General features: G+C 38.6%; 1 protein-coding gene across 1 annotated transcript; it reads left to right on the forward strand.

Annotated features, from left to right (window-relative positions):
- On the forward strand, nt 1-25610 carry LRRC58 (leucine rich repeat containing 58). Its single transcript, XM_030329389.1, has 4 exons — nt 1-546; nt 15338-15466; nt 16115-16392; nt 19627-25610. The coding sequence occupies exons 1-4, from the start codon at nt 47-49 to the stop codon at nt 19833-19835; spliced, it is 1116 nt and encodes a 371-aa protein (XP_030185249.1). The 5' UTR covers nt 1-46; the 3' UTR covers nt 19836-25610.
- The last annotated feature ends 2149 nt before the right edge of the window (nt 25611-27759 follow it).

Raw genomic sequence — 27759 nt, forward strand, 5'->3', positions numbered from 1 at the left:
CGCGGCGCCCTTCGGTTCCGGGGCCACGCGCCCCGCGGCGGCCGCGATGGAGGAGGCCGGAGCGGCGGTGGTCGCTGCGGGGGAGGCTGAACTGAACATGTCCCGCCTCAACGTGTCCCCCGAGACGCTGGAGTTGGAGCTGGAGGCGCGGGGCGAGGAGCGGCGCGGCGCCAGGGAGGCGCTGCTCCGGCTGCTGCTGCCTCATAACCGTCTGGTGTCGCTGCCGCGGGCGCTGGGCAGCGGCTTTCCACACCTCCAGCTGTTGGACGTGAGCGGCAACGCGTTGACCGCGCTCGGGCCTGAGCTGCTGGCGCTGAGCAGCCTGCGCACGCTGCTGGCCAAAAACAACCGGCTCGGAGGGCCCGGCGCGCTGCCCAAGGGCCTGGCCCAGTCGCCGCTCTGCCGCAGCCTCCAGATGCTCAACCTCAGCGGGAACTGCTTCCAGGAGGTGCCCGCCTCGTTGCTGGAGCTGCGCGCGCTGCAGACCCTCAGCCTGGGCGGCAACCAGCTGCAGAGCATCCCGGCCGAGATCGAGAACTTGCAGAGGTGAGCTGGGCCGTGCCCCCAAAAGTCGGGGAGCCTGGGGCGGTGTCCGGGAGCCCCGGAGCGCTAGGCCTGGTCTTGGCGTCGTACAGTTGTCACGTAACCGCCTTCTTCCAGGCCCGCTCCTTAATTCTTTGGCAGTGAGCACTGCCCGGCCATCTCAGCGAGTTTGTACGTGAATAAATAAGATCGTTGTGTGTGACAGCGTTTGGGAATTGTGTTTGCCCCAAGCTGATTTTGGAAGCAGTTTTTCTTTTTACTTTGTTCCGGGGGAGTGATCCGAACGGAGTAGGTACTCACACAAATGTAAATCTGAGGTTGTCATTTCCTTGGTCTGTCTGGTGGTTTTCCATACCTACAGATCAAAGTTTATGCCGTTTAGCATGACAAACAGGATACTCTGACCAAACCCTTGCTTTCCACTGCTCTGTATCGTTTCTCTGTAGCAACACTAGCACTCCTATCCTTTCTCTACTTTCCTTTCTCTGTCGCAATACTAGCACTACTACTTGTGAAAATAAGTGAGCCGTGCAGTTTATCAGCACCTTATGGACACTTACTAAATATGTGTTGAATGGATGCAGTGCCTCTGTACATGTGCAGTTCCCTTTGCCTGGAATGTTGCCTGCACCTGCCAAGCTCCTATTCATCCTTCAGAACCTATCTCCAGGGTTATCTATTTTCTTCCTCTACTGCTTCCTGAACAACAATTAGTTATTGACTAAACTGTCCTTTTGTACCTCATTCATCCTGCCGTTGCATTTACCTTATTAATTCTTTGTTCACAGGTCCGCCTCATGCACTACATTATTCAGTAAATAAATGTTGAAATGGAAGGAGGAAGCAGAGGAAATAGGATAGCAAAAGTCTCCTAAAAGTGCTCTGCAAGGGTGTGAGAAAAAGAGCAAAAGGAAGTGTATTGTCCAAAGTGGAAAAAAAGTATCTGTCATCTGTAGAATATTTTCACATCTTGTTTTGAGTTTTCTAAGATAACAGAATATTAGAGCTAGAAAGAGTTAAATAGTGAAAAGAACATTAGCCTGAGAATAAGAACTCTTGGTGTCCCAGCCTTAGGCAGGTCACTTAACATATCCTGACCACAGCTTCCAAATCTGCAAAATAAGGCATTTGGACAAGATGTCCCTTCTTGACTCATCAACAGATATTTATAAAGTACTTGCCATGTATTATGCACTGTCCTAGGTACTGGGGATACAAAGGTGAACATGATCCTATTCTCATGGAGCTAACACACTAACAGGAGACATTAAACAACTAACTTGTAAACCTCATTATTTAATTACAGTTGTTATAAGTTCTATGAAGACAAATGGAGTGTGTTGAAATAACAGAGGGACATGACTTAGTTTGGTTCTTGAGGAAGTAATCTGAATTGAGCTTTTGAAGGAAGAATAAGAATTAACTAGGAGAGGGTGGGGTGGGATCAGTCCAGGTAAAAGGAACAGTGCATGTAAAAGCCTGAAGGCAAGAGGGACTGAAGGCCAACATTTTGAAAGGAGGACATTGTACTAGGGCATAGTGAGAAAGTGGCCAAAAGGGAAAGTGGCAAATGTGAACTTGGACCATTCCCAGGCCATGTTGGATCTTCAGGCCATGGTAAAGTTTGGATTTTATTCTAAGTACACAGGAGAGAGGTTTTTTGCTTTTGGTTTTTTGGTTTTGGTTTGTTTGTTTTTTAGTTTATTTATTTATTTATTTTGAGAGACAGCAAATGCAAGCAGGGGAGGAGCAGAGAGAGGGAGAGACAGAATAGAGAACCCCAAGCAGGCTCTATGCTGTCAGTGCAGAGCCCAATATAGGGCTCATTCCCACATCCCTGAGATCATGACCTGAGCCGAAATCAAGAGTCGGATGCCCAACTGACTGAGCCACCCAGGTGCCCCCACATGAGAGAGTTTTAAGCACATCTGTCTTGATGCTGCACAGCAATGGAGTGGGGAGAGGGTGGATAAGATAAGAGACTTTGAGGGCTGGTTAAAAGGAGGTCATTCTAGGAGAATGAGAGATGATGCTAGCTTACATGTAGATGATGCTAGGAGAGCTAGTAAGAAGTAGAAGTGTTGGAAAGAGATTTATACATAAAATTGACAGTTCTTGGTTTCCTCATAATTTGAAGTTCCATAATTCCAACCATCTCACTTAAGTCTTCTTGATATACTAAAAAAACAATTATTACTTCTATCACATTGGGGGAAAGGTAGGCAAAAATCATATTTATTGAGTACTTATAATGCTGTAGGCTCTGTAGTAGGGGCTCTAAATATGCTTTTTAATTCTCACAATACCTCTATGAGATGAGAGGAAGAAACTGAGGCTCTGAGAGGTTAAGTTATAAGAATCCAAAGCTAATGAGTGGTGGAATTGGATTTGATCTGAGGGATCTCTGACTCCAACCCCAAGAATTTTCCACAGTGACAGAGTAGGGCCAACACCTAATCCTTCTGACTTCTATTGCATATGTAATCAGGAGGATTGGTCAAAACTGTTTGCCTGGTTGACCTGGTTTTCTGAGCTAATAAACTGTGCTTTATGGTCATTGTACCTTTGGCTCAGTTGTGTGTAGGATCTTTTTTGTCTGTGTTATCATTTTTCAGTTGTATGCTCTATTTCTCTTTACTAATCAGAATCAGTAAAGGTTTAGGCCATGCTCCAAATTTAAATTCTAGTTGAGTGTAGGCTAAAAGGGTCATGTAGAAATACAGTCTTAGAAGTAGAAACAACCTGGGCAATGTCCTGATTCACCCCTTTTTATTATTTTTTTTAATTTTTTAATTTTTTTTAAATGTTTTTATTTATTTTTGAGAGAGATCAATCAGGGTAGGGACAGAGAGAGAGAGGGGGACACAGAATCTGAAGCAGGATCCAGGCTTCGAGCTGTCAGCACAGAGTCTGACACTGGGCTTAAACCCACAAACCATGGGATCATGACCTGACCCAAAGTCGGATGCCCAACTGCCTGAGCCACCCAGGCACCTGTTTATTTTTATTTTTTAAAGTTTATTTATTTATTTTGAGAGAGAGAGAGAGAGAGCACAAGTAGGGGAGGGGCAGAGAGAGAGAAAGAGATCACAAGCAGGCTCCATGCTGCCAGTGTAGAGCCCCATCCAGGGCTTGAACCCATGAAACCACAATATCATGACCTGAGCCAAAACCAAGAGTCAGACGCTCAACCAACTGAGCCACCCAGGCACCTACCCCTTTTTATTTGATCAGATGAGGACAATGAGATTTAGTATCAGTCACTTAGTTGAAACCAGCTAGTGACGATGAGATTTATGTGGTTCATGTACTTTAAAATAAAGCCTGTCGTGAGTGATAGTATTTGAAAATTATTCAGTATGAGGATGCCACCTCAAGAAAACTCCTTTCTTTATCCACAAGTGTATGGTTCTTATCTTTCTTTTTTTTTAATTTTTTTAAAAATTTTTTTTTAACTTTTTTTTTTTTTTTTTTGAGACAGAGAGAGACAGCATGAACAGGAGAGGGTCAGAGAGAGAGGGAGACACAGAATCTGAAACAGGCTCCAGGCTCTGAGCTGTCAGCACAGAGCCCAACGCGGGGCTCGAACTCACAGACTGTGAGATCATGACCCGAGCCAAAGTCGGATGCTTAACTAACTGAGCCACCCAGGCGCCCCAACTTTTTTTTTTAATTTTTAAAAAATGTTTATTTTTGAGAGAGAGAGAGAGAGAGAGAGAGAGAGAGACAGCATGAGTGGGGAGAGGGATGGAGAGAGGGGGGAGACACAGAATCCAAAGCAACCTCCAGACCCTGAGCTGTCAGCTCAGAGCCTGACATGGGGCTCGAACTCAAGAGCCATGAGATCATGACCTGAGCTGAAGTTGGATGCTTAACCGACTGAGCCACCCAGGCGCCCCTGGTTCTTAATCTGTCTGTGTTTCTCTTCCGGTTTTCTGCCTTTTTGTTCAGAACTGTCTCACTATAATTCCATCTCCCTGTAACCAACCATAATGTAGAACTAATTTATATTTTTGTTATTTTTTCTTTTTTTTTTTTTTTTTTTTTTTTTTTTTTTTTTTTTTTTTTTTTTTTTTTTTCAACGTTTATTTATTTTTGGGACAGAAAGAGACAGAGCATGAACGGGGGAGAGGCAGAGAGAGGGCGACACAGAATCAGAAACAGGCTCCAGGCTCTGAGCCATCAGCCCAGAGCCCGACGCGGGGCTCGAACTCACGGACCGCGAGATCGTGACCTGGCTGAAGTCGGACGCTTAACCGACTGCGCCACCCAGGCGCCCCATTTTTTTTTTCTTTTTAACATTTGTTCATTTTTGAGAGACAGACACACAGCATGAGTGGGGGGAGGGGCAGAGAGAGAGGGAGACACAGAATCCAAAGCAGGCTCCAGGTCTGATCTGTCAGCACAGAGCTTGACATGAGGCTTGAACTCTCAGACTGCAAGATCATGACCTGAGCTGAAGTCGGACACTCAACCGACTGAGCCACCCAGGTGCCCCAATATATTTTTGATACTCTTAATGTCATTTTTATTTGGGTGGAGAAACAAAACGTTTTCTACTTGTACCTGTGGTTAAAGTTACTGGCACTAAGGGACTCTCATGTATTTTTTCAGTAGGTCATGGGCCCTTGCTAGAGAAAAGACACCCATTTCAGTATCCCTAATGATTGGAAAAGCAAAATACTTTCCAAGAAACAAATTTAAGGTTGGTCTGTTAATGTGAAACAGAAAGGAAAGGAAGAATTCTATAAATTCTGTGAATGAGTTTTCTGTTTTCAATATCCATCAAATACTAAAAAATAGAATTGTTCCAAGCCTGATGAACAGAAATGCAATGTTGACAAATACACACCACAGGAACTTGTAAACACTACAGTTTTGATTTAAATTCAACAATAGTTTCTTTTCTCCTTTCAGAAGCATGTTTGGAAACAGTGTGTTTTAGAAATTCCCACAAATCATGAAAGGCTTCAAGTCTCTAGACCTTTGGAAATTGAGCTTCAAAGTGAGAAAATAAGCCTGAGAGTGTAAATTTAATATGCTGGCTGTGTACTCTGATTAATGGTACCCATCAGTTGCAAAAGAGAATTTATATGATTTTGAAATAGTGGGCTTTTTATATTTTACAAGATGGAGATACTTTCTGCCAATGTCAAGTAACTACTAAGGTTTGGTATCCTTTCTGTCTGTGTACCTCCCCACTCACTCCAAAGCATTGATTAAAGGAGACATGGAGTCATAACTGACAACCAGATACTAATTTCTCTTAGTTCTTGACTTAAACAAATAGGAAGGAATATTTAAGTTTGCTCTCAGATTCACTCTTCCCTTTCTTCACCTTCTTTTCTTTTCTTCATCATTAGATTATATTGCAAATTGTTATTTAACTATTGAATTCTTCATGAAAGGACTCCCAGGATTGCTAAATTTTTTCCCAGGTAGTCTTCTAATTAAAACAGTCCCTTTTCCAGGATAATTTCAGTGATTTGGGCCCCAAATGTTCTACTCTATTCTACTCTATTTTATTCTATTCTAGTAGCTCCCCTCACTGAAAAAGAGATTTCTGAGTAACTAAGCATTAACTTATACCATATTTAGTAGGATCAAAAATCCTGCCCAGAAACCTTTTTTACCAGTGCCTAAACACTTATGTGCAGGAGAATTCAGTCTTCTATGCAAACAGTTGATTGTTGCTACAAGATGATCTTTGAAAGAGAAAAAATAACATACCAAAATTAAAGTTGTCTGCTACTTTTACTAAGCATTATAAATCAAAAGGGAGAAATACAATCTTGGAAAAATTTGCATAGTCAAAAATAGGAAAAAAGTATCAATGTATGTTTAAAATGACAAAACTTCAGGGGCGCCTGGGAGGCTCAGTGGTTGAGCGACCGACTTCGGCTCAGGTCATGATCTCATGGTTTGTGAGTTTGAGCCCCACGTCGGGCTCTGTGCCGCCAGCTCAGAGCCTGGAGCCTGGAGCCTGCTTCTGAATCTGTGTCTCCCTCTTTCTCTGACCCTCCCCCATTCATGCTCTGTCTCTCTCTGTCTCAGAAATAAACATTAAAAAAAATTTTTTTTAAATAAATAAATAAAATGAAAAAACTTCAGATTCGGGCTGGCTTTTTAAATCACCATATTATCAAGGATGGCTGAGATTATGGACTAGATAAGAAATTCACAAATGAAAGAAATTATACCTGGGAAAATACATATAATAAGGTACTCACTAAAGGACTTTAAAATAAGTATGTTTTCTAACTTCAGAGAGGTAAAGGCAGGAACTTCAACAATGAAACAAGAATAAGAAGATTAAAAAACCGACAATTATGAAAACCCCAGTTAGAATCCCTAGAAATGAAAAAATGTAATTGTGAACTAAGTGTGCTGAAAGGTGGACTGAAGTCAGCTGATGAATGAATCGGTAAGCTAAAAGATCTTACTGAGGCATTCTGGAATGCAGCACAAAAAGATAAAGAAATGGAAAGTATGAAAAAAATGTTTCTTTCATGGAAAATTGATTCCCACATTCAAACTGCTGTTTAGTAGAAATTCTAGAAAGAGAATATAGGAAAGGCAGTGTTTAAAGCAATAGTAGCTGAAATTTTCCACAATTAAAGAAAGAGTGCTCTAAACTGGTATCTTGAAACACCATAGTAAAACTTTAGAACAATGAGAATACAGAAAAAAGACACAGCTCCTAATGAGAAAAAAACTGATTACCTACAAAGAAACGATAGTAGTAATACTGGGTGTAGTAAGATAATGAAATAATAGCTTCTTAGTGCTAAGGAAAAGTAACTGTCAACCTAGAGTTTTATGCTCAGCCAAGCTGTTATTCAACAGTGAAGGAAAGAGATAAAAACAGAGACAAAGGACTCGAAAATTAAGACCATGGGTCCTTGCTGAAAGGACTCGTAAAATATATACTCCAAGAAAAATGGACTTTAAAAGAAATAGCAAGCTGTTTACTAGCAAAGGCTTATACCTCACAGGTTGAAAACAAGCTTATCTGGGCCCAACCTATTTTTAGGTATAAGTGGGAACTAATTTTAATAAAATTCAGAATTATAAGAAGAGGGTTAAAACGGCAGAGGAGTAGGGTAACCCTAAGCTTGCCTCCTCCCCCAAACAGCTACATAAATATCGAAATAATCAAATAATTCTGAATACCCAAGAAATCAGAAGTCTTAGAGAACAAAGCTGCATGTCTGCAAACAAACAAACAAAAACACCTGTGGAAGGTAGGAACTGCAGAAGTTGATTTGTGGGAGAAAAGAGCCATGGGTGCTGCTGTGGAGAGGAATCCATGATCCCAGTGAGTACAGAGTCTAACGTTTTGGAGGTTAACACCTGGTGGTGCTTCTGCAAGGAAGCAGGCAGCATGATCTGAGAATCCCCTGGGTCACATGGGGAGAAGCATGTGACTCCCCTGCTTGGAGTGCATTTGGTAGAAGTGATACGGCCTCTCCGGGGGCAAAAGACCTGGCAGGCACTGTAGAGCTGCTCCATTCACCAGTGTAGGAACAAAGACACTGGCTGAGGACAGCAAACCCTGGCTCTGACAGTGTGTTACGATATCATAAACTCTGAGCCACTGCTTCTGTGCGAGTCAAGTGACCATTTCCTGGGGCAAGACAGCACCGGCCACAATACAGTGAAACCCTCCCCCAGAGGATCACAGCAGGCTGTGGGGGCCTCTGAAGTGTGGGGTTCAAACACAGCCATGCCTGAGAGAAAACCGAGGAGAGCTGCACCACCTGGCAGGTGGACAGCTCAGACACAGCTGGGTGGAGGTGGGGATCTGACAGAAGCCAGGGACACAGGAGGGGTGATTGCACATCTGCAAGGGTGCAAACTTCCCACTCCAGAGACTAGAGAGCAGGGTGAAGCCATTTTCACTCCTAGCCCACCAGCACTGATGGACCACAGTGAGCTAAATAGCACCACCAAGTGGAGAAAGAATCTTTTAATTTTAATTTTATTTTATTATTTTTTCTTTTTTGTTTTTCTCCCCTCCAAAATGACAAGACAGAGGAATTCATCACCAAAAAAGAACAGGAAGAAATGATGGCCAGGGATAAGATGTCTGAACTAGAATTTAAAACAATTATAAGGGTTCTAGCTGGGCTTGAAAAGAGCATAGAGACTAGAGAATCCCTTACTACAGAGATAAAAGAATGAAAATCTAGTCAGGCCAAAATTAAAAATGCTATAACCAAGTTGCAAACCCAAATGGAGGCCATAACAATGAGGATGGACAAAGTAGAGGAGTGAATTAGTGATACAAGAGAGAAAATTAATGGGAAATAGTGAAGCTGAAAAGAAGAGGGAAACAAAGGTAATGGAGCATGAAGGTAGACTTAAGGAACTTAGCAACTTATTAAAATGAAATAGCATTTGTACCTCAGCAGTCCCAGAAGCTGAAGGGAGAGGAAAAAGGTCAGAAAGTTTATTTGAGCAAATTACAGTTGAAAACTACCCTAATCTCGGGAAAGAATCAGACATCCAAATCCAGGAGGCACAGAGAACTCTCATCAAAATCAACAAAATCCAGCCAACACTAAGACATATCATGGTAAAATTTGCAAGATACAGAGATTAAGGAAAGAATCCTGCAAGCAGCAAGGGAAAAAGCAGTTCCTAACCTACAAAGGAAGACAAATCAAGTTAGCAGATCTCTCCACAGAAACCTGGCAGGCCAGAAGGGAGTGGCATAATATATTTAAAAAGCTGAATGGGGAAAATATGCAGCCAAGAATACTTTATCCAGCAAGGCAGTCATTCAGAATAGAAGGAGAGATAAAGATTTTCCCACACAAACAAAAACAAAAGGAGTTTGTGACCACTAAACCAGCCCTGCAAGAAATATTAAAGGGAACTCTTTGAGTGGGAAAGAAAGACCAAAAGCAACAAAGACTAGAAAGGAACAGAGAACATCTCCAGAAACACCAACTCTATAGGTAACACAATGGCACTAAATTCATATCTTTCAATAATCAATATGAATGTAAATGGACTAAATTCTCCAATCAAAAGACACAGGGTATCAGAATAGATTAAACCCACAAGATTGATCTACATATTGCCTACAAAAGATTCATTTTAGACATAAAGACACCTCCAGATTGAAAGTGAGGGGATGGAGAACCATTTATCCTGCTAATGGACATAAAAAGGAAGCCGGAGTAGCCATACTTAGATGAACTAGATTTTAGAACAAAGACTGTAACAAGAGAGGAAGAAGGGCATTATATCATAATTAAAAGGTCTATCCAACAAGAAGATCAAACAATTGTAAATATTTATGCCCCAAATTGAAAACACCCAAATACATAAATCAGTTACTAACAACCATAAAGAAACTCACTGATAGTAATACAATAATAGGAGACTTTAACACAGCACTTACAGGAATGGATGGATCATCTAAGCAGAAAATTGATAAGGAAACAATAGTTTTGAATTACATACTGGACCAGATGGCCTTAACAGGTATATTCAGGACATTCCATCCTAAAGCAGCAGAATGCACATTCTTTTCAAGTGCACACAAAATTTTCTACAGAATAGCTCCATACTGAGTCACAAATCATGCCTCAACAAATACAAAAAGATCGAGATCATACCACGCATATTTTTAGACCACAACACCATGAAACTTGAAGTCAGCCATAAGGAAAAATTTGGAAAGACCACAAATACATGGAGGTTAAAAAAACATCTTATTAAAGAATAGGGCTAACCTATTTCCTGGGCTAACTAGGAAATTAAAGAAGAAAGTAAAAAGTATATGGAGGCAAATGAAAATGAAAACACAGTAGTCCAAAACGTTTGGGATGCAGTGATGGTGGTCCTAAGAGGGAAGTATATTGCAATTCAGGTTTATCTCAAGAAGCAAGAAAGGTCTCAAATATACAACCTAACCGTACACCTAATGGAGCTCCAAAAGGAACAGCAAATAAAGCTTAAAGGCAACAGAAGAAGGGAAATAATAAATACTAGAAATAAATGATACAAAACAAAAATAAAAAAATGGGTGACTCAGTTGGTTGAGCATCCAGCTCTTGATCTCAGTTCAGGTCTTGATCTCAGGGTCCTGAGTTTGAGCCCCACATGGGGCTCCACACTGGGCATGGAGCCTACTTAAAAAATAATAATAACGATAGAAGAAACCAAAAAACCCAGTAGAACAGATTACCAAAACTAAGTGCTGGTTCTTTGAAAGAATTAATAAAATTGATAAACCCCTAGCCAGACTTATCAAATAGAAAAGAGAAAGGACCCAAATAAATAAAGTCACAAGTGAAAGGTGAGAGATCACAACCAACAACTCAGAAATACAGACAATTGTGAGAGAATATTATGAAAAATTATTTGCCAACAAACTGGATAATCTGGAAGAAATGGATAAATTCCAAGAAACGTGCAAACTACCAAAACTGAAACAGGAGGAAATAGAAAATATGAATAGACCCATAACCAGCAAAGAAATTAAAACAGTAATCAAAAATCTCCCAACAAACATGAGTCAAGGGCCAAATGGCTTCCCAGGAGAATTCTACTAGACATTGAAAGAAGAGTTAATACTTACTCTTCTCAAACTGTTCCAAAAAATAGAAATGGAAGGAAAACTTCCAGACTCATTCTACAAGGCCAGCATTACCTTGATTCCAAAACAAGCAAAGACCCTATTAAAAAGGGGAATTACAAGCCAGTATCCCTGATGAACATGGATGCAAAAATTTTCAACAAGATACTGGCAAATCGAATCCAACAGTACATTAAAATACTTATTCACCACAATCAAGTGGGATTTATTTCTGGGCTGCTGGGGTGGTTCAGTGTTCTCAAATCAATCAGTGATACACCGCATTTATAAAAGAAAGAGTAAGAACCATATGATCCTCTTGATAGATGCAGAAAAAGCATTTGACAAAATACAGCATCCATTCTTGATAAAAACCCTCAACTAGTAGGGTTTGATGGAACATACCTCAAGATCATAAAGGCCACATGCGAAAAACCCACAGCTAATATCCTCAGTGGGGAAAAACTGAGAGCCTTTCAGCTATGGTCAGGAACAAGGCACGGATGTCCACTATTTAACATAGTACTGAAAATTTTAGTCTCAGCAATCAGACAACAAAAAGAAATAAAAGGCATCCGAATCAGTAAGGAAGAAGTCAAACTTCCACTATTTGTAGATGACGTGATACGTTATGTAGAAAACCTTAAAGACACCAAAAAATTGCTAGAACTAATATATGAATTCAGGAAAGTTGTAGGATATGAAATCAACATACAGAAATGTGTTGCATTTCTATACATCAATAATGAAGCAACAGAAAAAGATCAAGGAATTGATCCCATTTGCAGTTTAACCAAAAACCATGAGATACCTAGGAATAAACCTAACCAAAGAGGTAAAATATCTGTTCTCTGGAAACCATAGAACACTTATGAAAGAAATTGAAAACACAAGGAAATAGAAAAGCATTCCATGCTCATGGATTGAAAGAACAAGCATTGTTAAAATGTCTGTACTACCCACAGCAATCTACATATTTAAGGCAATCCCCATCAAAATAGCACCTGCATTTTTCACAGAGCTAGAACAATCCTAAAGTTTGTATGGAACCACAAAAGACCCTGAATAGCCAAAGCAATACTGAAAAAGAAAAACAAAAATGAAGGCATCCTGATTTCAGATTCCAGGCTAAATTATAAAACTATTGTCATTAAGGCAGTATGGTACTGGCACAAAAACAGGTACATAGATCAATGGAACAGATAGAAAACCCAGAAGTGGGCCCACAACTATATGGTCAACTAATCTTCGACGAAGCAGGAAAGAATATCCAGTGGAAAAAAGTCTCTTTAACAAATGCTGTTGGGAAAACTGGACAGCAACATGCAGAAAAATGAAACTGGACTACTTTCTCACACTGTACACAAAACTAAATTCAAAATGGCTGAAAGACCTAAATGTGAGCCAGGAAACCATAAAAATCCTAGAGGAGAATGCAGGCAGCAACCTCTCTGACATCAGTCATAGCAACTTCTTGCTAGACCTGTCTCTGGACATGATTGAAACACAACAAATGAACAAAAGATATTGAGGTATACTGTGGTATTAGAAAACACAAGTCTAAATATATCAACAATCAAGTTGTGTACTTTTGTAAAGAGTTCACTTGAAATAACCCAATGAGTTAAAAGTAACAAGATAGAAAAAGATGTATCAAGTAAATCTCTACCATTTTGCATCTGTGCTACTGCATTAGGCTCCAGACATTCATCCTGCTTCCTCTCCTCCCATCATACTCCCCTCTCCCCACCACTTACCATGCTACTTTTCACACAGTAGCCAAGTGGTCTTTCTAAAGTGTAAGTTAAGTTAGACAATTAGCCTTTGTTCAAAACCCTTCCTACATAGGATAAAATCCTTACTAAGGCCCAAAGGTCCCTCTGATCTGGCCTTCCCAGGCTATCTGTCTGACCTCTGACCACCACTCTCCCACTTCTACTACACTGATGTACCCACACTGGCAACACACCAAGCATTTTTCAGCCTCAGGGATTTGTACTCATTTATTCTATTCAGATCTCCATTCACATGTCATCTAAGAGAAACTTTCCTGAGCACCCTGTCTAGAATTTCACTTTAATCACCATCTGATTACCTCCCTTTTTCTTTATAACACTTAAACATATCTGTCATAATCTATATGTGTTCTCTGATTTATTTTCTATCACTAGATTGTAAGGTCAAGAACTTGGTCTTATTTGTACCATATTCCTTGGAATAGTGCCTGGCATATGGTAGGTGCCCAGTTCATATGTGTTAACTAGGTACTTTATATTATATATTACTCTATTTTGAAGAAGAAGAAACGGAGGCATAACGAGAATAAGTAATTGGTCTAACTTCTTATTCTGGTGAATGGTGGATTAAGTGAAATAAATACTAACAAATAAAAGAAGACAGTATTGATAATGAAAAGAAATAAATTTTAAGGCAAAATGGATTAAAAGGGAAAAAGAGAAATGCTTCATGTGAGTTAAGGAACAGTTTAACAAGGATTTATCTGTATTATAGCTCCTGTATTTTCAGAGGGAAAGAACAAAACTTGGTAATTATAAAGGGAAGAAGGAAAACTATGGTTCTGGTAGAAGACTAAGCAGCAGAACAAGAAGGCCAAATAATGAGAGATAACTGTAAAAATTTGAATTGCAGTTAATAAGCTCAATCCTAGTAGCTACACATTCATTGTACATGTGTAAAATATGAACAAAAATAGACCATGCTCTAGGCCACAGAGAAACAAGGTTAAGCAGAACATATATTTAACAACAAAGCTCCCAACAAATTAATAAGAGAAAGCCATATAACCTATGAGAAAAATGGGTAAAGGATATGAACAGGCAGTTCTCTAAAGATGCACAAATGGCCAAAACATACAAAATTCACTAGTAACTAGAGAACTGCAAATTTAAAGAACAGAATTGTGTCATTTGTCATACAAATAATAACAAAAAACTAAGGGAGATGATGATAATAAGTGTTGGCAGGTTTACGTGGTAAGAAGTGCCCTTAAATGCTAATTGTGGATTTGTAATTAGCTGTACTTCTGCAGGGTAACTTGGCTTTACCTTTTAACATTTCCCTTTTAACCTGATTTCCTAAAATCTTCCCCTGGAACTCTGATTAAATTTGGATGGGGCTTCGATTTTGTAGCTTTAAAAGTACCCCAGGGAATTCTTACCCTGGAAGTTTGGGTATAGTAGGTATTTTCTCTTTAAGACACACTTAAAGGTGTCTTAAAGAATGCTAGTGTCTACTGAGTTAGCAGATTTAACAGGAAGACAAAACAGTAATGAAAAAGATCTGTATGTATACATTTTAATTATATTTATATACATTGTAAGAAATGATTCTGCCACTCCCTGCCAAAATCTTTTGGAGAGAGCCTTTCTACAATCATCACCACAAAAAGTAGCAGTACGTTTTGGTGCAATATATTTTATGTCTGAAATATTGTTAACTTGATGGAAAATAAGGTGACTATCTAGATCTTTAATTTCATGATAGTGGTCAGTTTTACATAATTTATTTAGATAGTTCCTGAAGAATGCATTTGCAATAGTAAGAACAAAGAAGAAATGTAGAGTTCAGCCATGTTTTTCCACTGTCTTCAGAAAAAGGTTAGTAGTTTTCCCATTGCCTCACAGTGCATCAAATCCAAGCCTACCATCACAGAATTTGGGCTTCATGTAATCTGGCTTTCATTCAGCCTTCTCTCTGGGTTCTTCAATATGAATTCTCTTCTTCTGTGTTAAAAGATGTGTTTGTTGTCCCAAAAAAGCTCTCCCCTCCAACCTATTTTCGTTCCTGCATTTGCATGGGCTAAAGTCCAGCCACAGTCATAACACTTTTGCAAAACCTGTCTCAGTCCCTACTACTGTGTCCTTTTCTTCTCTACTTTTTAAACTTCTCTATTATTTATGGACTGTTCTGCTTACTTTGGTATTTTAATCATGTTATTCTTACTTATGTCTTTGTTTTGTGTTTAATTATAATATTGTCTAACGATGGCATGTCTTACCTGCTTACCTGTCATATAAGCTCCCTGAAGGTTGCTTTATTTCTCTAGAGACCATACAGCACTTAGCACATCCCTAAGTAAAACAGTTGCTGAATTAATAAATAAATATGTTTGTTGTAATAAAGACATTGGAATTTCTTGTCCAGTTTTTGTTTGTTTACATTTGTTTTTATTTGTTTTTACAGTTTAGAGTGTTTATATCTCGGAGGAAACTTCATCAAAGAAATCCCACCAGAATTAGCAAATCTGCCTTCTCTAAGTTACTTGGTATTATGTGACAACAAAATTCAAAGTGTGCCTCCTCAGCTTTCACAGTGAGTAGTTTCAGGCAATCTAAGTACACACAGAGATCCAGGCTTAGGAATTTTTGTCCTAAGTATTCATCCCACGTATTTTATATGTAAAAGAGAATTAGACATTCTCAAAGTAAATGATACATGAGAATTATAGTTTTGAGGTTTGCTGTGAGTTGAGTTGCTTATTTTTAATACTACTTTTAAATGCCCTGGTTTATTCCTCAAAATATTTGGTTAGCCAGTTTTCTCTAATCAAAAATAGAGTAATTTGGCATAGATTTCTCCAGGGTTTATGGAATTTTAATTGATTTTATATTTGTTATGAAGCATTCCTGTCCTGATGAAATAATGTGAAAGAACTTGCTTTCTGTTGCATTTTAAATCTTTGTAGGTGTCTGAATGATAAGGCATACTAAAAAAAAAATCTTTAAATCTAGCATTTGTATCAGCCTGGCACATCAGAATACTAATTCTACACTCTCTAAGATTCCATGGGCAAATGTCATTTCATGATATTTACAAGTCTGCACTCTAGTTTCAGTTCCTTTTTATTTTACTTCATTGACCTTAATTGCTCATTCTCTTGGGGAAATCAAGCTCTTTGCTTAACTCTCTCGGTAGTTAGCTTGCTCCCTGCCATTGATTTTTATACTACCTTCATTGTAGGTTGCATTCACTTCGTTCCCTCAGTCTTCACAATAACTTGCTGACATACCTGCCTCGAGAGATCCTCAATCTTATTCATTTGGAAGAATTGAGTTTGCGAGGAAATCCATTGGTTGTTCGTTTTGTTAGAGATTTAACCTATGACCCTCCAACTCTCCTGGAATTAGCTGCACGGACCATTAAAATTCGAAATATTTCCTACACTCCCTTCGATCTTCCTGGGAATCTTCTTAGATACTTGAGTTTAGCCAGCAATTGCCCAAACCCAAAGTGTGGAGGTAAGTTCATTCAGTATATATGTTTCCTGTTCCTTGAGCTTTTTTTTTATATTGATAGTCGAAATGTTTTTAATTACTTGTCTTCTTTCAGAGAAAGGCATTTAATCTGTTTCTGTTTCCCTCATCCTTTCACCCTTTTACCAAAAAGAAGACATTTCTCCCATCTCCCCCTTCCTTCCTTCCTTTTTGTTTTTCATTGGTTTTGCTTTTTTGCTTGTTTGTTTGTTTGTTTTTACAATTCATACAGAAGGAAAATACCCAGAAAGTCTCAGCATGTCTTTGAACTGTCATAGGATAGTAGAGTAAGACAGTAAAATGAGAGGAAACACAAAAGAAGCATTAAACAGTCCTGACAGTTTAAGTTTGTGTGAAAATCAAGTGAGATCATTAGTGAAACTGCTTTGAAACCTGTAGATTAAGAACCTGTGGAAATGTAAGATTATTTAAGGTTTATTTCTTTATTTTGAGAGAGAGAGTGAACAGGGAGAGGCAGAGAGAGAAGGAGAATGAGAATCCCAGGCAGGCTCTGCACAGTCAGCACGGAGCCTGATGTGGGACTCAAACTCACAAACCGTGAGATCATGACCTGAGCTGAAACCCAAGAGTTAGACACTTAACTCACTGAGCCACCCAGGTGCCCCAATAGTCCTAACAGTTTAAAAAGAGTCTCCAAGGGGCGCCTGGGTGGCGCAGTCGGTTAAGCGTCCGACTTCAGCCAGGTCACGATCTCGCGGTCCGTGAGTTCGAGCCCCACGTCAGGCTCTGTGCTGACAGCTCGGAGCCTGGAGCCTGTTTCCGATTCTTTGTCTCCCTCTCTCTCTGCCCCTCCCCCGTTCATGCTCTGTCTCTCTCTGTCCCAAAAATAAATAAAACGTTGAAAAAAAATTTAAAAAAAAAAATAAAAATAAAAAAATAAAAAGAGTCTCCAAAATGTGTAGCCACCTTTCATATTTATTTGAAGGACATTTTCATAGACCCACTGTTCTGAGTATCAGGTACCTTCATAGAACATGATTCAGGATGTAGGAGAATGGGCTGAATGTGCCAGTTTTGGAATGTACCCTGGACTTATATATTCTTGTAAATCCCTGGCTCAAAATTTCTTGAGTTTAGAGTATTTGGAGAGAATTAAAGAAATGGTAGACTGTAAGGCAGAGTAAAATAGGAAATCAGAGTACTATTGGAAATCAGTGGAGGGAGAGAGTATATTTAATTAGGTCTGGAAAAGAGATGATTCTTGAAGTATGAGTTGAATTTTGATATGGTAAAATTGAGGATAGGAAACTTTTCAGTTGGAGAGAGCAAAATTGGAGACAAAACAGTATGGGGCACACTATGGTTTGAGTAATAATTGCTCAAATGTGCAGTTAGGGAAGTAATGAGAGAGGAGTAAAAGATACATTGAGGCCTAACTATGAAGGGCCTCAAGTGCCAGGGTGTGTGGGTGGGAGCTGGTGACTGATAGCAGGTCATTTTATTTTGGCTCTCTCCTAACAGACTTCTTTTTAAAAATCCAATATATGAGGCTACAGAAAGGTTTTTACTATTGTAGGAGAAATGTAGGTGCTAAGGAAATGGTGCATAATGATGATCAGAGCCAAGTGAGATTATCCCTGAAAGTCCCATTGTGTCTTGAACTGTTTGAAGGTTAAAAGAGAAAATGATTTAGGTTCCTCAAAGAATATTAAAAAATAAAAACGACGCTGTTGGTTTAAAAAGGAAAAAAAAAAAAGACAATACCCTGGGCCGTTTCTGGCCACTCACTCTTAGAAATAGAAGGTGTTGTGCTGTGCCAGATTAGATGTGCTTATGCTCTTCTCTGTGGTTCTCCTTTCCCAAGTTGGCTTTGACAGTGGTAAGGGACAGTATCCTTTTAAATGCTTTTTTTAAAAGACTTCTTTAGTATGTTGGCGTGTCCTTTATCTCAGAAACAAAAATACTTTAAAAATTATTAGTTTAAAAGTTGAGATTATTAATTATAAATTGAGCCTTTTATATTTTCCGCTCAGACTCATTAACTCTTGAACCCTAAGTTAAACAAAAATAAATTTATATTTTGTGTGGATTTTTTGTCTTTGTAGAGTCTGAGATCTCAGAAATGACAAGGTAGTATTGTACTGTTTTAGCGCATGGTAACTCTATAATGCTTTATTTTATTACTTCCATCTGTTTTTAGGATGCTAACACATTTTAGGGAATTTATTATCAATATTAACTGACCACTTTATTGCATTTATTTATTTTCCTAAATTGTTCAAAGTAACATACCATGAAATACCCTTTTTAAACTATGAATTATTCTTACAGTATCAGAAAACTTTAAAGTTAATGGGGAAAGTATTAGGAAAAAGTTAAATAGAAATCATTGTTTCTCCTTTCCTTGAACCACATCTTTTTACTTTAGTCCCTTGTGTGATATACACAGAGTAGTTGGTGCCAGAGGAATCTTAGAAAAAGAGGTTGAGATCCACTGCAGAAAGGTGATGGGACCCAGAGTTGTAGATGTTCCAGTTAATACTGAACCCTGAGCCACAGCAACCTCTGCTTTCCTCTCAGCTCTAGCTGTATTTTTACTTAGCTGAAAGGCCCCAGATTCAGGAGCACTAAAGTAGGAATCAAAAAAGGGGAATACTAGTTTCAGTCTACCTAACAATATATAATTGCGTGAAAATCAAGTGAGATCATTAGTGAAACCGCTTTGAAACCTGTAGATTCAGAACCTGTGGAAATGTAAGATGGCATTTTGCCTTCCCAGTGTATATGAACAGGAATACCAGAAGTCATCTCCTTCCTGCACATTTTATAAATGACAACTTAATCTTTTAAGATCATTATTAAAGCAGTTTTATGGGCTTTTTTAAAGCTTCTTGACTGAAGGGTAGTACCAAGGAGTAACTTGGGGAACAGAGGAAGAACACAACGGTGGGTATCCTGTAATCTCTCCATCAGCCCCTGTCCACCAAGTCACCCAGAGAAAACAAGCTAAGTAAACAGTATCCCTTTAATGCCAGCTCCCTTTAAGTTAAATCTTATCTGGCCTTCTCTTTGCAGCCAAATTGCCATCCCTAAGACCTTCTGGTATTTCTGTAAATACCTATAGAAGCAACTACTGCTTCTGCTTAAAAGAGAAGACTGTATATGACTTTTCTTCAGAATGCTGGAGAAGGGGTTGAAAAAGAAATGGCTCTTTGCTTTGTAATGATTATTTTGTACTTAATTCCTTCTTCTTTCCAGGAGTCTACTTTGACTGCTGTGTCAGACAAATTAAATTTGTGGACTTCTGTGGGAAGTACCGCCTCCCACTGATGCACTACTTATGTTCCCCAGAGTGCTCTTCCCCTTGCAGTTCCGCCTCTCACAGTTCCACATCCCAGAGCGAATCTGACTCAGAGGATGAAGCTAGTGTTGCTGCACACAGAATGCAGAAAGTTCTTCTTGGTTGAAAAGAATGGAGGGTGGTGTGAAACACTAAAAGAACTGAGCAAACGTGGTTAGAAAAGAAAATTGAAGTTCACTGGAAACCAGATCTTCATCTTGAATGTCTGTGAAAGAGTCGGAGATGACAGAAAAGATTTTGTATTTCATCTTCTTATTCAGCAGGAATGAGTCCAGTTCCATGTTTGGATTCTTTGAATATAATTCACTCTGAATGGCAGTTTCAAATTTAGCTGATTCCTTGCAGTTTTCACTTAAGTTTTTCATGAATCATACAGCACATTGGAGCATTCTGAAGAGCAGTGTTATAATAAACCATGAGTGGTGTGACTTGTGACAGTTGAGATGAACAAAGAAGTGATCAGAGCTGTAATTATTACCAGAATTGTCCTTGGGTTTAGGCTGAACACTATCCCATAACAGGATCTGCCCTCCCTTCTTGTATCGCCTGTGTGTCTAGATTACAGAGCCATTCAGATAAGTTCACAGATGGTTACATAGGACCTAACCCTTTCTGACCTCTAACTGATAAAGTAAGGAATATAACTTTTATGTGGGATTTTAAAACTCTTCAGTACTGCTCTTTTGTTCTATATGATTGTGGTTTCCCTTCTATAATCCAGCAATGACTGTTATAGTGCCTTAATCCTAGCAAGGTTTTAGAAATTTATTCAAGGAATGATGCCAGAGTAGCCTGTATAATCTGACATACTATGCAGAATGCTTTAAAATATACCTTAACAGAACTACGTAAACAACTATACATCTGACATCAGAGCTCATGGCCACCTTAACTTGAATTTTTTGTTTAAACATGAAGTGATCCCTTGTAAGCAATCACTTTTGCATTTAATGGGAGGCAACAGTCTTGATTAATCTTTTCATTAAGACAGATAATAGCTTTTGATTTAAAAATCTGTCCGATTTCTTTTGACAGAAAAGAGATGTAAGCTCAGAAAACGTCTTTGTATCTTGCATTAAAGGAGTGGGAAGATGATTTAAAAATTTTTAGCTCACCTCTGACTCCTTTGCCTGTGTGTACTGAACTGTAGCTTTCTGTACATTTTAAAGAAAAACTAGAAAACTACTACAACAAGCCAAATAAAATTGTTGGCAGCACTCATTTATGTAAAGACTTTAAAGCAGTCTCGAAATCGTGTGAAATAGAGCAATTTCTAAAACTAGTTTAACCATAGAATACTTTATGAAAGTAATGTATTGATAAGAAATTTATTGAAGACATCTAAAGTATAGCAGAAAAATGTGTCACAAATTAATTGCTATTAGAAATGACCAAATTTTTATTAACTAGTTTAATATGCAATAAAAATTCAATGATAGTACAATTACAAGTTGATATTATAAAATGCACAACACATACTAGCAGTCATTAGATAACTGACCAATAATAATAACATGATGTTTTGTTGGTAAATGTTACCTATACAGTCGTACGCAGGTCAGAAACACATTGGAACATCAGAGGATCTCCTTTCTGACTTCTTGGCTTTCATGACTGGGGCACATCATTTCTTAAAACCAGATTGTTGTATAATAATAATAATATGTACATATGTTAGGGTTTTGTCTCATATGTTATTTTTTATTTTAGAAGAAAATATACTGTAGGATAGTTCAGACTTTATTATTTTATTCATGAAACATCGTGAGAGTTTCATGACTGCAGTTGTGAAACGCTGCTATAGAATGAATCCCTTCACCTCGTTATAACGTAGTAAGATTCTTTTTTCCTTTTGATTCAGAAATTGTCTATGTCTGTAGAAGTAATCTAGTATGTTTCTGCTGCCTAGCAATGTAGTATATGGGTGATTATATCATAATATGGAAGTAATGGAAAGCCTTTGTTTACTTTTCCACTTGAGCCACAGCAAGCTGCATACTACAAAATTAGGAAAGGTAAAGATGACTTAGGCAGTGCCTAAGTGGCAAACCCAAAATGTTTGTAACTGACTTAGTTAATATCAATACATAAAATATTTTCATAGAAAATAATGTATTCATAGTAATATATCTAAATTGATAGGACCAAATTTTTCTGGCTTAAATGCCTCAGTTTACTAATTTATTACCAGGTTGACCTAAGTAACAGCTTGGGTAATCTTCTGAGAGTTAGTCTTCATAAAATAAATGGGTAGGTACGTCAGTATAGTATTTAACCATACTTACCTCTTTCCAGCTTCCCAGAAAGAAGTTATACTGATTGGTCTTTACAGATGTAAATAGGTCCAACCAGAAACAGTTTCTGGCCTTTGCTTTATATGTAGATGTATACCATAATATACAACAAAATGTTTGTTGTACGTGGACATTTGAAAATCTAAGATCAGTGTGTAGCTGTCTCTAGTGACTTTTACAAAACTCTACATTTCAGTTGTTAGTTTTATCTTTTTTGGTTTTTTGTTGTTGTTTTGTTTTTAGGAGTTAAGGTGCCAGTGTTGCAGGGGGACCTTGGGCTAGTCTTGTCCCTTGAACACAGATCAATATATTTTTTCTTTTAAATCTTTGACCTAACCTTTTATAAGAGCTGCTAATAATTTCTAAGATTTTTTGTTTCTCTCCTCTACCTTACCTTTTTTCATAAATGGTGATTGGTAGAAATTAGCCAGAAGATGAGATGCAAGGGACTTGATAATTTAACAACCAGATAATCAATTCCCGAATCATATAGCTATGTATTTTAAATGTAGTCTCTCTCTTTAGTTGCTAAGTCATCTGTTTGTGTTTAAACTAGTTAATAAACTTTATTTTTTGAGATTTACAAAACCTGCGCTAATTTTCATAGTGAAATAAGTTTTTGATACTGCTCTAATTTTAGTGACCAGAACTTCTGTGTATCAAATTACTTCACCACAGCATTAATGTGTCTAGAATGGAATTCTTTAGTGTTAATATTTGAAATGGAAATGGGTACATTGAACATTCTTAGTAATCTTTATTCTTAGAATCCAATTCTCAGCATCACCAACTCAGTTTGAATAGTCCTAGGATTTTAGGAAATAGGAAGATTAGCTGATAGAACATTTTGCTTCCATGGTGCCAGGGGTTGGCTGACCTAACGACAAGCTATTCGAGGTTCTTAGTATTCCTTGTATTTGAGTACCAGAGGTAGATCTGAGGGTTTACTGTTCATATTTTACTTCTATATGTATGTCAGAGGAGTCTCTTACTCTGAAATTTCTATTCTTTGGAATTTTAAGTAACCAAATTTAAAAATAAAGATGCATTGTAAACCGTACCTCAAATTTGAGAAATTTTTATGTTGATGTAGATAAAAGTTAAAGGCAGTCCACGCTAGTGCAGTGTAATACTGCAGGCCAATTCTGCCAAACATTGTAAATATCAATTTAAGCAAAGAGTAGGAAAAGGCTGTTTGCTGGAGTGTTAAATGAAAGAAATCTTTATAACAAAGGGCAGGAAAAGAGAAGTCACCAGACACCCCAGGATAGCCCTGAGCCAAGAAAGTTCTTTAAAGTAATAGTGAATTGTTTTAAAATCATGTGGCCCATTGACAACCATGTGAAAGTCTTTATCACTAAGTTTCTTTGGTTTCTGCTATTGGGAGATTATCCACATCCCTCTATGATGACAAGCCAGCAAGTAAATAGGATTTTCTTAGAGCCAACTTTGCTCTTTCCAAAGGGAGAAAGTAATACCTCATTAACCTGAAATTTATGGTACAGCCTTAGTTAGTGTTTACCTTTTCACTATGTAAAAAAAGAAAAAAATACTAAGCAAATAATTGGTGCAAATAAAGTTTGATCTTTTAAAGCATTTTAGCAGTATTTATTTATATAAAATGTTATTCTAAGTAATAAAACCCTTTGTAGGCAAAACATCAGTTATAATATGTGTATGTAATTAGTTAAGCTGCATTTATTTAGAAATACCTAATTTTTACTTAAATGACCCTCTTCTTATCCAAAGTAGAGATTGTATTATGTTAGTATAAATATTCTGCATTTAGTCCAAAATAGCTTTTAAAAGTTCTGCTGGGTGTTAACAATAAAGGCTGATACGTATGTTTTTAGGCAACATGTATGTTTTTAGGCAACATGATCTGTGATACATATTTCTGATTCTGTCTGTGTAGAAAAGAAGTACCTGACTGTCACTGTTTCTGTATTAAGCACCATACTCTGTATAACATTAATGTGATGAATTTAATAGAATCCACTTTTGTATTTTCATTACAGCCATTGATCTTTTTAAAGGCAACAATGTCTTCATGTATGCTCAGAAAGTGTGTGCCTTAAATCCTTCATTGTAGACCCAAAGTTTGGGGCACTGTCATTTAGTAAGTGGTTTATGACAGCCTAATGACCTTTTGCATTTGACTTGAGGGAGGTAGACTGTGAGTGACCTGAGGAATTCCTTCCCCTAAAATAGGGCCTAATGTCTATGAGTCTAGAGCTTCTGGAGAAAGAATCCTAATCATGCATACTATGGGAGAAGGTCAAGCCATAAGGATCAGGGTCCTCTGAAATAAAATCAGTGAAAGGTATATTCTTTTTTATATTATTTTGTAAAGAAAATTTATCTGCTACCACTAAGGGTGACAGCATATAAAGGCTGTCATGTTAATAGCATGATGCAAAGATTTTACTGCTGTGAGGCCTAGGATATTTTGAGTGGTTTCTTTGTAACACTAGGTTGCAAGGGGCTATGTTTTAACATTTTTCATGTAAATATCTCCATTTTTCTGTCTCTCCGTGGTCCATATTTGTTGCGAATTAATGTATAAAATAACAGTTCACTAACAACAAACATTATTGAATTATTACTCACAGGGTAATACTGATTTAGGTGCTACTAGACTTTTACCTGGGATTTGTTAGTCTCAGTTTGTCCTAAGGTACAGTATTCAATCTAGTAAATATTAAAACTTACTAGTTTAATGAAGGTTATGTATATACCATTGTACCAGAAAGCCATGGTTGGACTGACTATATGCATTCACCAGAACTTACTTTCTGTGGTTGTGAATAAATGGGATAAAACTTTTATTCTAAATTGTAGTTAGAAGAAACTGGGATAAGATTGAAAATGCTGTTGCTGGTACTATAAAACATTACTAAATTGGTTAGTTCTTCTGTCTACAACTGATGTTTTAAGAGAAACCTTTTAAACTCAAATGGTTGACATTGATGTGGTCATTGATGTGATGTTATTTAGAAGGAATATTAATTTCAACAATCACTTTACAACAGTTTAATCATGGAGAGACCTGTGTGCCTATAATTGGTGTTTGTTGCATTTCTGAGCCCACTTTATATTCACGAGAAACGAAAGTATAATGGGAGAAATATTTTAAATTACCAGTATTTTAACTTTAACTTTTTATAAAGTTTGGGACTTTAAAGTATCAACAAAGGATATTGAAAATATATGTACTTTTGCTTTAGTCAGATTACTTTTTATTGTCTGATTTCTTAATTTTATCTACTTGAAATCTTGTGAATTACAAATATCTATAAATATATAGATATTTAAAACTTAATGATAACAATAAATGTAATTCAGCAACATGATTCAACAATTATATTTCCTTTTCAGAATAAGATACAGTTAAGTGCGTCAAATTTATATATTACTTGGTAATGGCAAATGCTCTAAAAATATATTTAAGCTACTTCAATTCTATACCTCCTTTTTCCCCCCACAGGACTCACAAGAGAATGTGATGTTATATTAACCCTCTGTGTGAATTTTGCCTTATTAAACATTGTGCCTTATTTTATTAAAAGTGCTTTCTTGGAATTTGATTCTGTATTCTGGAAAAGTGGCAGTATTTTAATTTAATTGAACTTTTAGAAAATCTAAAATCCTTATAATGTTGGTATTTGCCTGATTACTTGCTGTACCACTGCTCATCTATTTGTTGAACTTTTTCAGTACATGAATACATACATTAAATTAAGCATGTATTAGCATTCACTCTCTGTGCTGGATGCAAAGGATAAAAGACGAATTAGACCAGGTACCTTTCTACCACAGTTCCTTCTGTTTCCACAGTCTTATCAGACTTATGGATGCATGTTCTAATAAGAAATTGGTGAGGTCATTTTGCTGATGAAGGTCAGGTACTCCATTTCATTTAGTCCAGAATCAAACAATCTTAACACGAAGTAGTATAGTACTAACACACTAATATTACGGTATTTAGTATTGTTCTTTAGTGCCATTATTTTGGTGGCCCTATAACACCTGACATTTTTCTAGATTCCAAAATTGGAAAGAATATTGTGGTTGGTTATGAGTTGAGGTAAGCAGAGTGGGTAGAAAAGACACATTCTTTGCAAAACAAAACAGGTAAATGTTTCAAATTTGCTGAGATGGAAAAAGCTTACCACTTCCCTGGTTAGTATATAGGAGGGCTTCTTGGTTAAGATAGGCTCAGAAATTGAAGGGCAGAAGAGAAAAAAACATTGGGTGTGTTAGGGTCAGGCGTAAGGCAGGGTAAAGATACGAGCCAGAGGCTAAAAAATTTTAGCGGTCAAAGGCTTTATTTGGGAACTAAGGTCTCGGGCGAGGTTCCGTGACTCAGGGAGAGAGAGAGAGTGAGGAGTCAGGGAAGTCGCCCCCAGGTGTGGTGGGTGAGGTTTTTAAGCTGCAGCGGTTCCAGGTTTAGGTCCAGGTGGGCCTTTTTCGCATCAGGTCGTGCTGTCGCTCGGTGATTGGTTGACCTCCAATTCGTTCTGGCACGCTACCAGGGGCTTTTCCTTGGGTTGCGCTGGCTGGCGAGATGGCCATCCCCTCTACTGTGGTTCCAAAGACATCCTAACATTCCAACCTCTTACTGGTGATAATGGGCGACGGATCTGATCTGGCTGCTTCCTGCGGGTGTAAGGGCGACGTCATGGTATGTGGGGTCTGAGGTTGGAATGCGGGAATATGGCCGGACCACCATCTGGTGAAATGCAACCTGGGAAACTTCATGAATTCGTTTTCGTACGAAACGGAGAAAACAAGGTAAGAGCATAAGTATTATACAGATACCAACTAGTGGGGTGACTATACCGAGGAGCCAAGTTAGGAGGGGTGATTGCCACCAGGAGGTTAGGGCGTCTGAGGATCCTGGGCAGGTGGATAGAGTTTTTTAGATTTCCTTTAGGTGTTCTATATTGGTTTCAACTAAGCCTGATTCATTGAGGTAGTAGCGATATTCCTCCCTCAGGAACAGGCATGTTCCCCCTTTTTCTGCTGTCAGGAGATCTAGGGCTCGTCGGTTTTGTAGAGTGACCTGTGCTAGGGAGTTGATCTGCCTTTGTAAGGCAGATAGGGAGGTTGCTGAGGCTTTTAGTTTATTGAGGATGTCTCGGCCCAACAGGGGGACGGGGCAGGAGGGGATGACTAGGAAGGAGTGGAAGAAGTGGAAGCCATTCAGGCAGCAGGTGAGTACCGGTGTGCATGGGGGAATGGAGGGGGTGCCATTTATGCCCATGATGGAAACGGAGGACAGCGTGGTGGGGCCGGAATAGCTCGGCAGGACAGAATAGGTAGCCCCCGTGTCCAACAGAAAGGAGATGGACTTACCCGCTACCTGGAGTTTTACCCTGGGCTCAGCGTGGGTCACCGGAGTTACTGAGTCTGGGCCGGGTCAGTCGTCATCCTCCATCTCCAGCAGTTGGAAGGCAGAGTCCAATCGGGGTGAAGCCTCGCCACGTGGGGGCATTGCTAGTCTGTCGTCCCCTGGGTTAGGATTCCCAATGGCCCATTTGCTGGCACAATGGGCATGGACTGGTAGGCTTTTTGGGATGGGGACACTGATGAGACCAATGGCCTTCTTGGCCACATTTAAAGCTTGGCCCCGGAGGGGGCTGTGGTCCAGAGGGCTTTATTGTGGCTGGCCTCAGGGCAGCTACCAAGGCTTGGGTCTGTAATTGTACCTTTTGTTGGAGACGGGCCTATCGC

This window comes from Lynx canadensis, chromosome C2, assembly GCF_007474595.2.
Source record: "Lynx canadensis isolate LIC74 chromosome C2, mLynCan4.pri.v2, whole genome shotgun sequence".
In the NCBI taxonomy this organism is placed as follows: domain Eukaryota; kingdom Metazoa; phylum Chordata; class Mammalia; order Carnivora; family Felidae; genus Lynx; species Lynx canadensis.

Bases quoted from the DNA above. Each gene is read 5' to 3' on its own strand.
- LRRC58 (XM_030329389.1), top strand. From the start codon at position 47: ATGGAGGAGGCCGGAGCGGCGGTGGTCGCTGCGGGGGAGGCTGAACTG. The intron at 15,467-16,114 runs GTGAGTAGTTTC...CCTTCATTGTAG, and splicing joins GTGCCTCCTCAGCTTTCACA to GTTGCATTCACTTCGTTCCC. The intron at 16,393-19,626 runs GTAAGTTCATTC...TCTTCTTTCCAG, and splicing joins CCCAAACCCAAAGTGTGGAG to GAGTCTACTTTGACTGCTGT.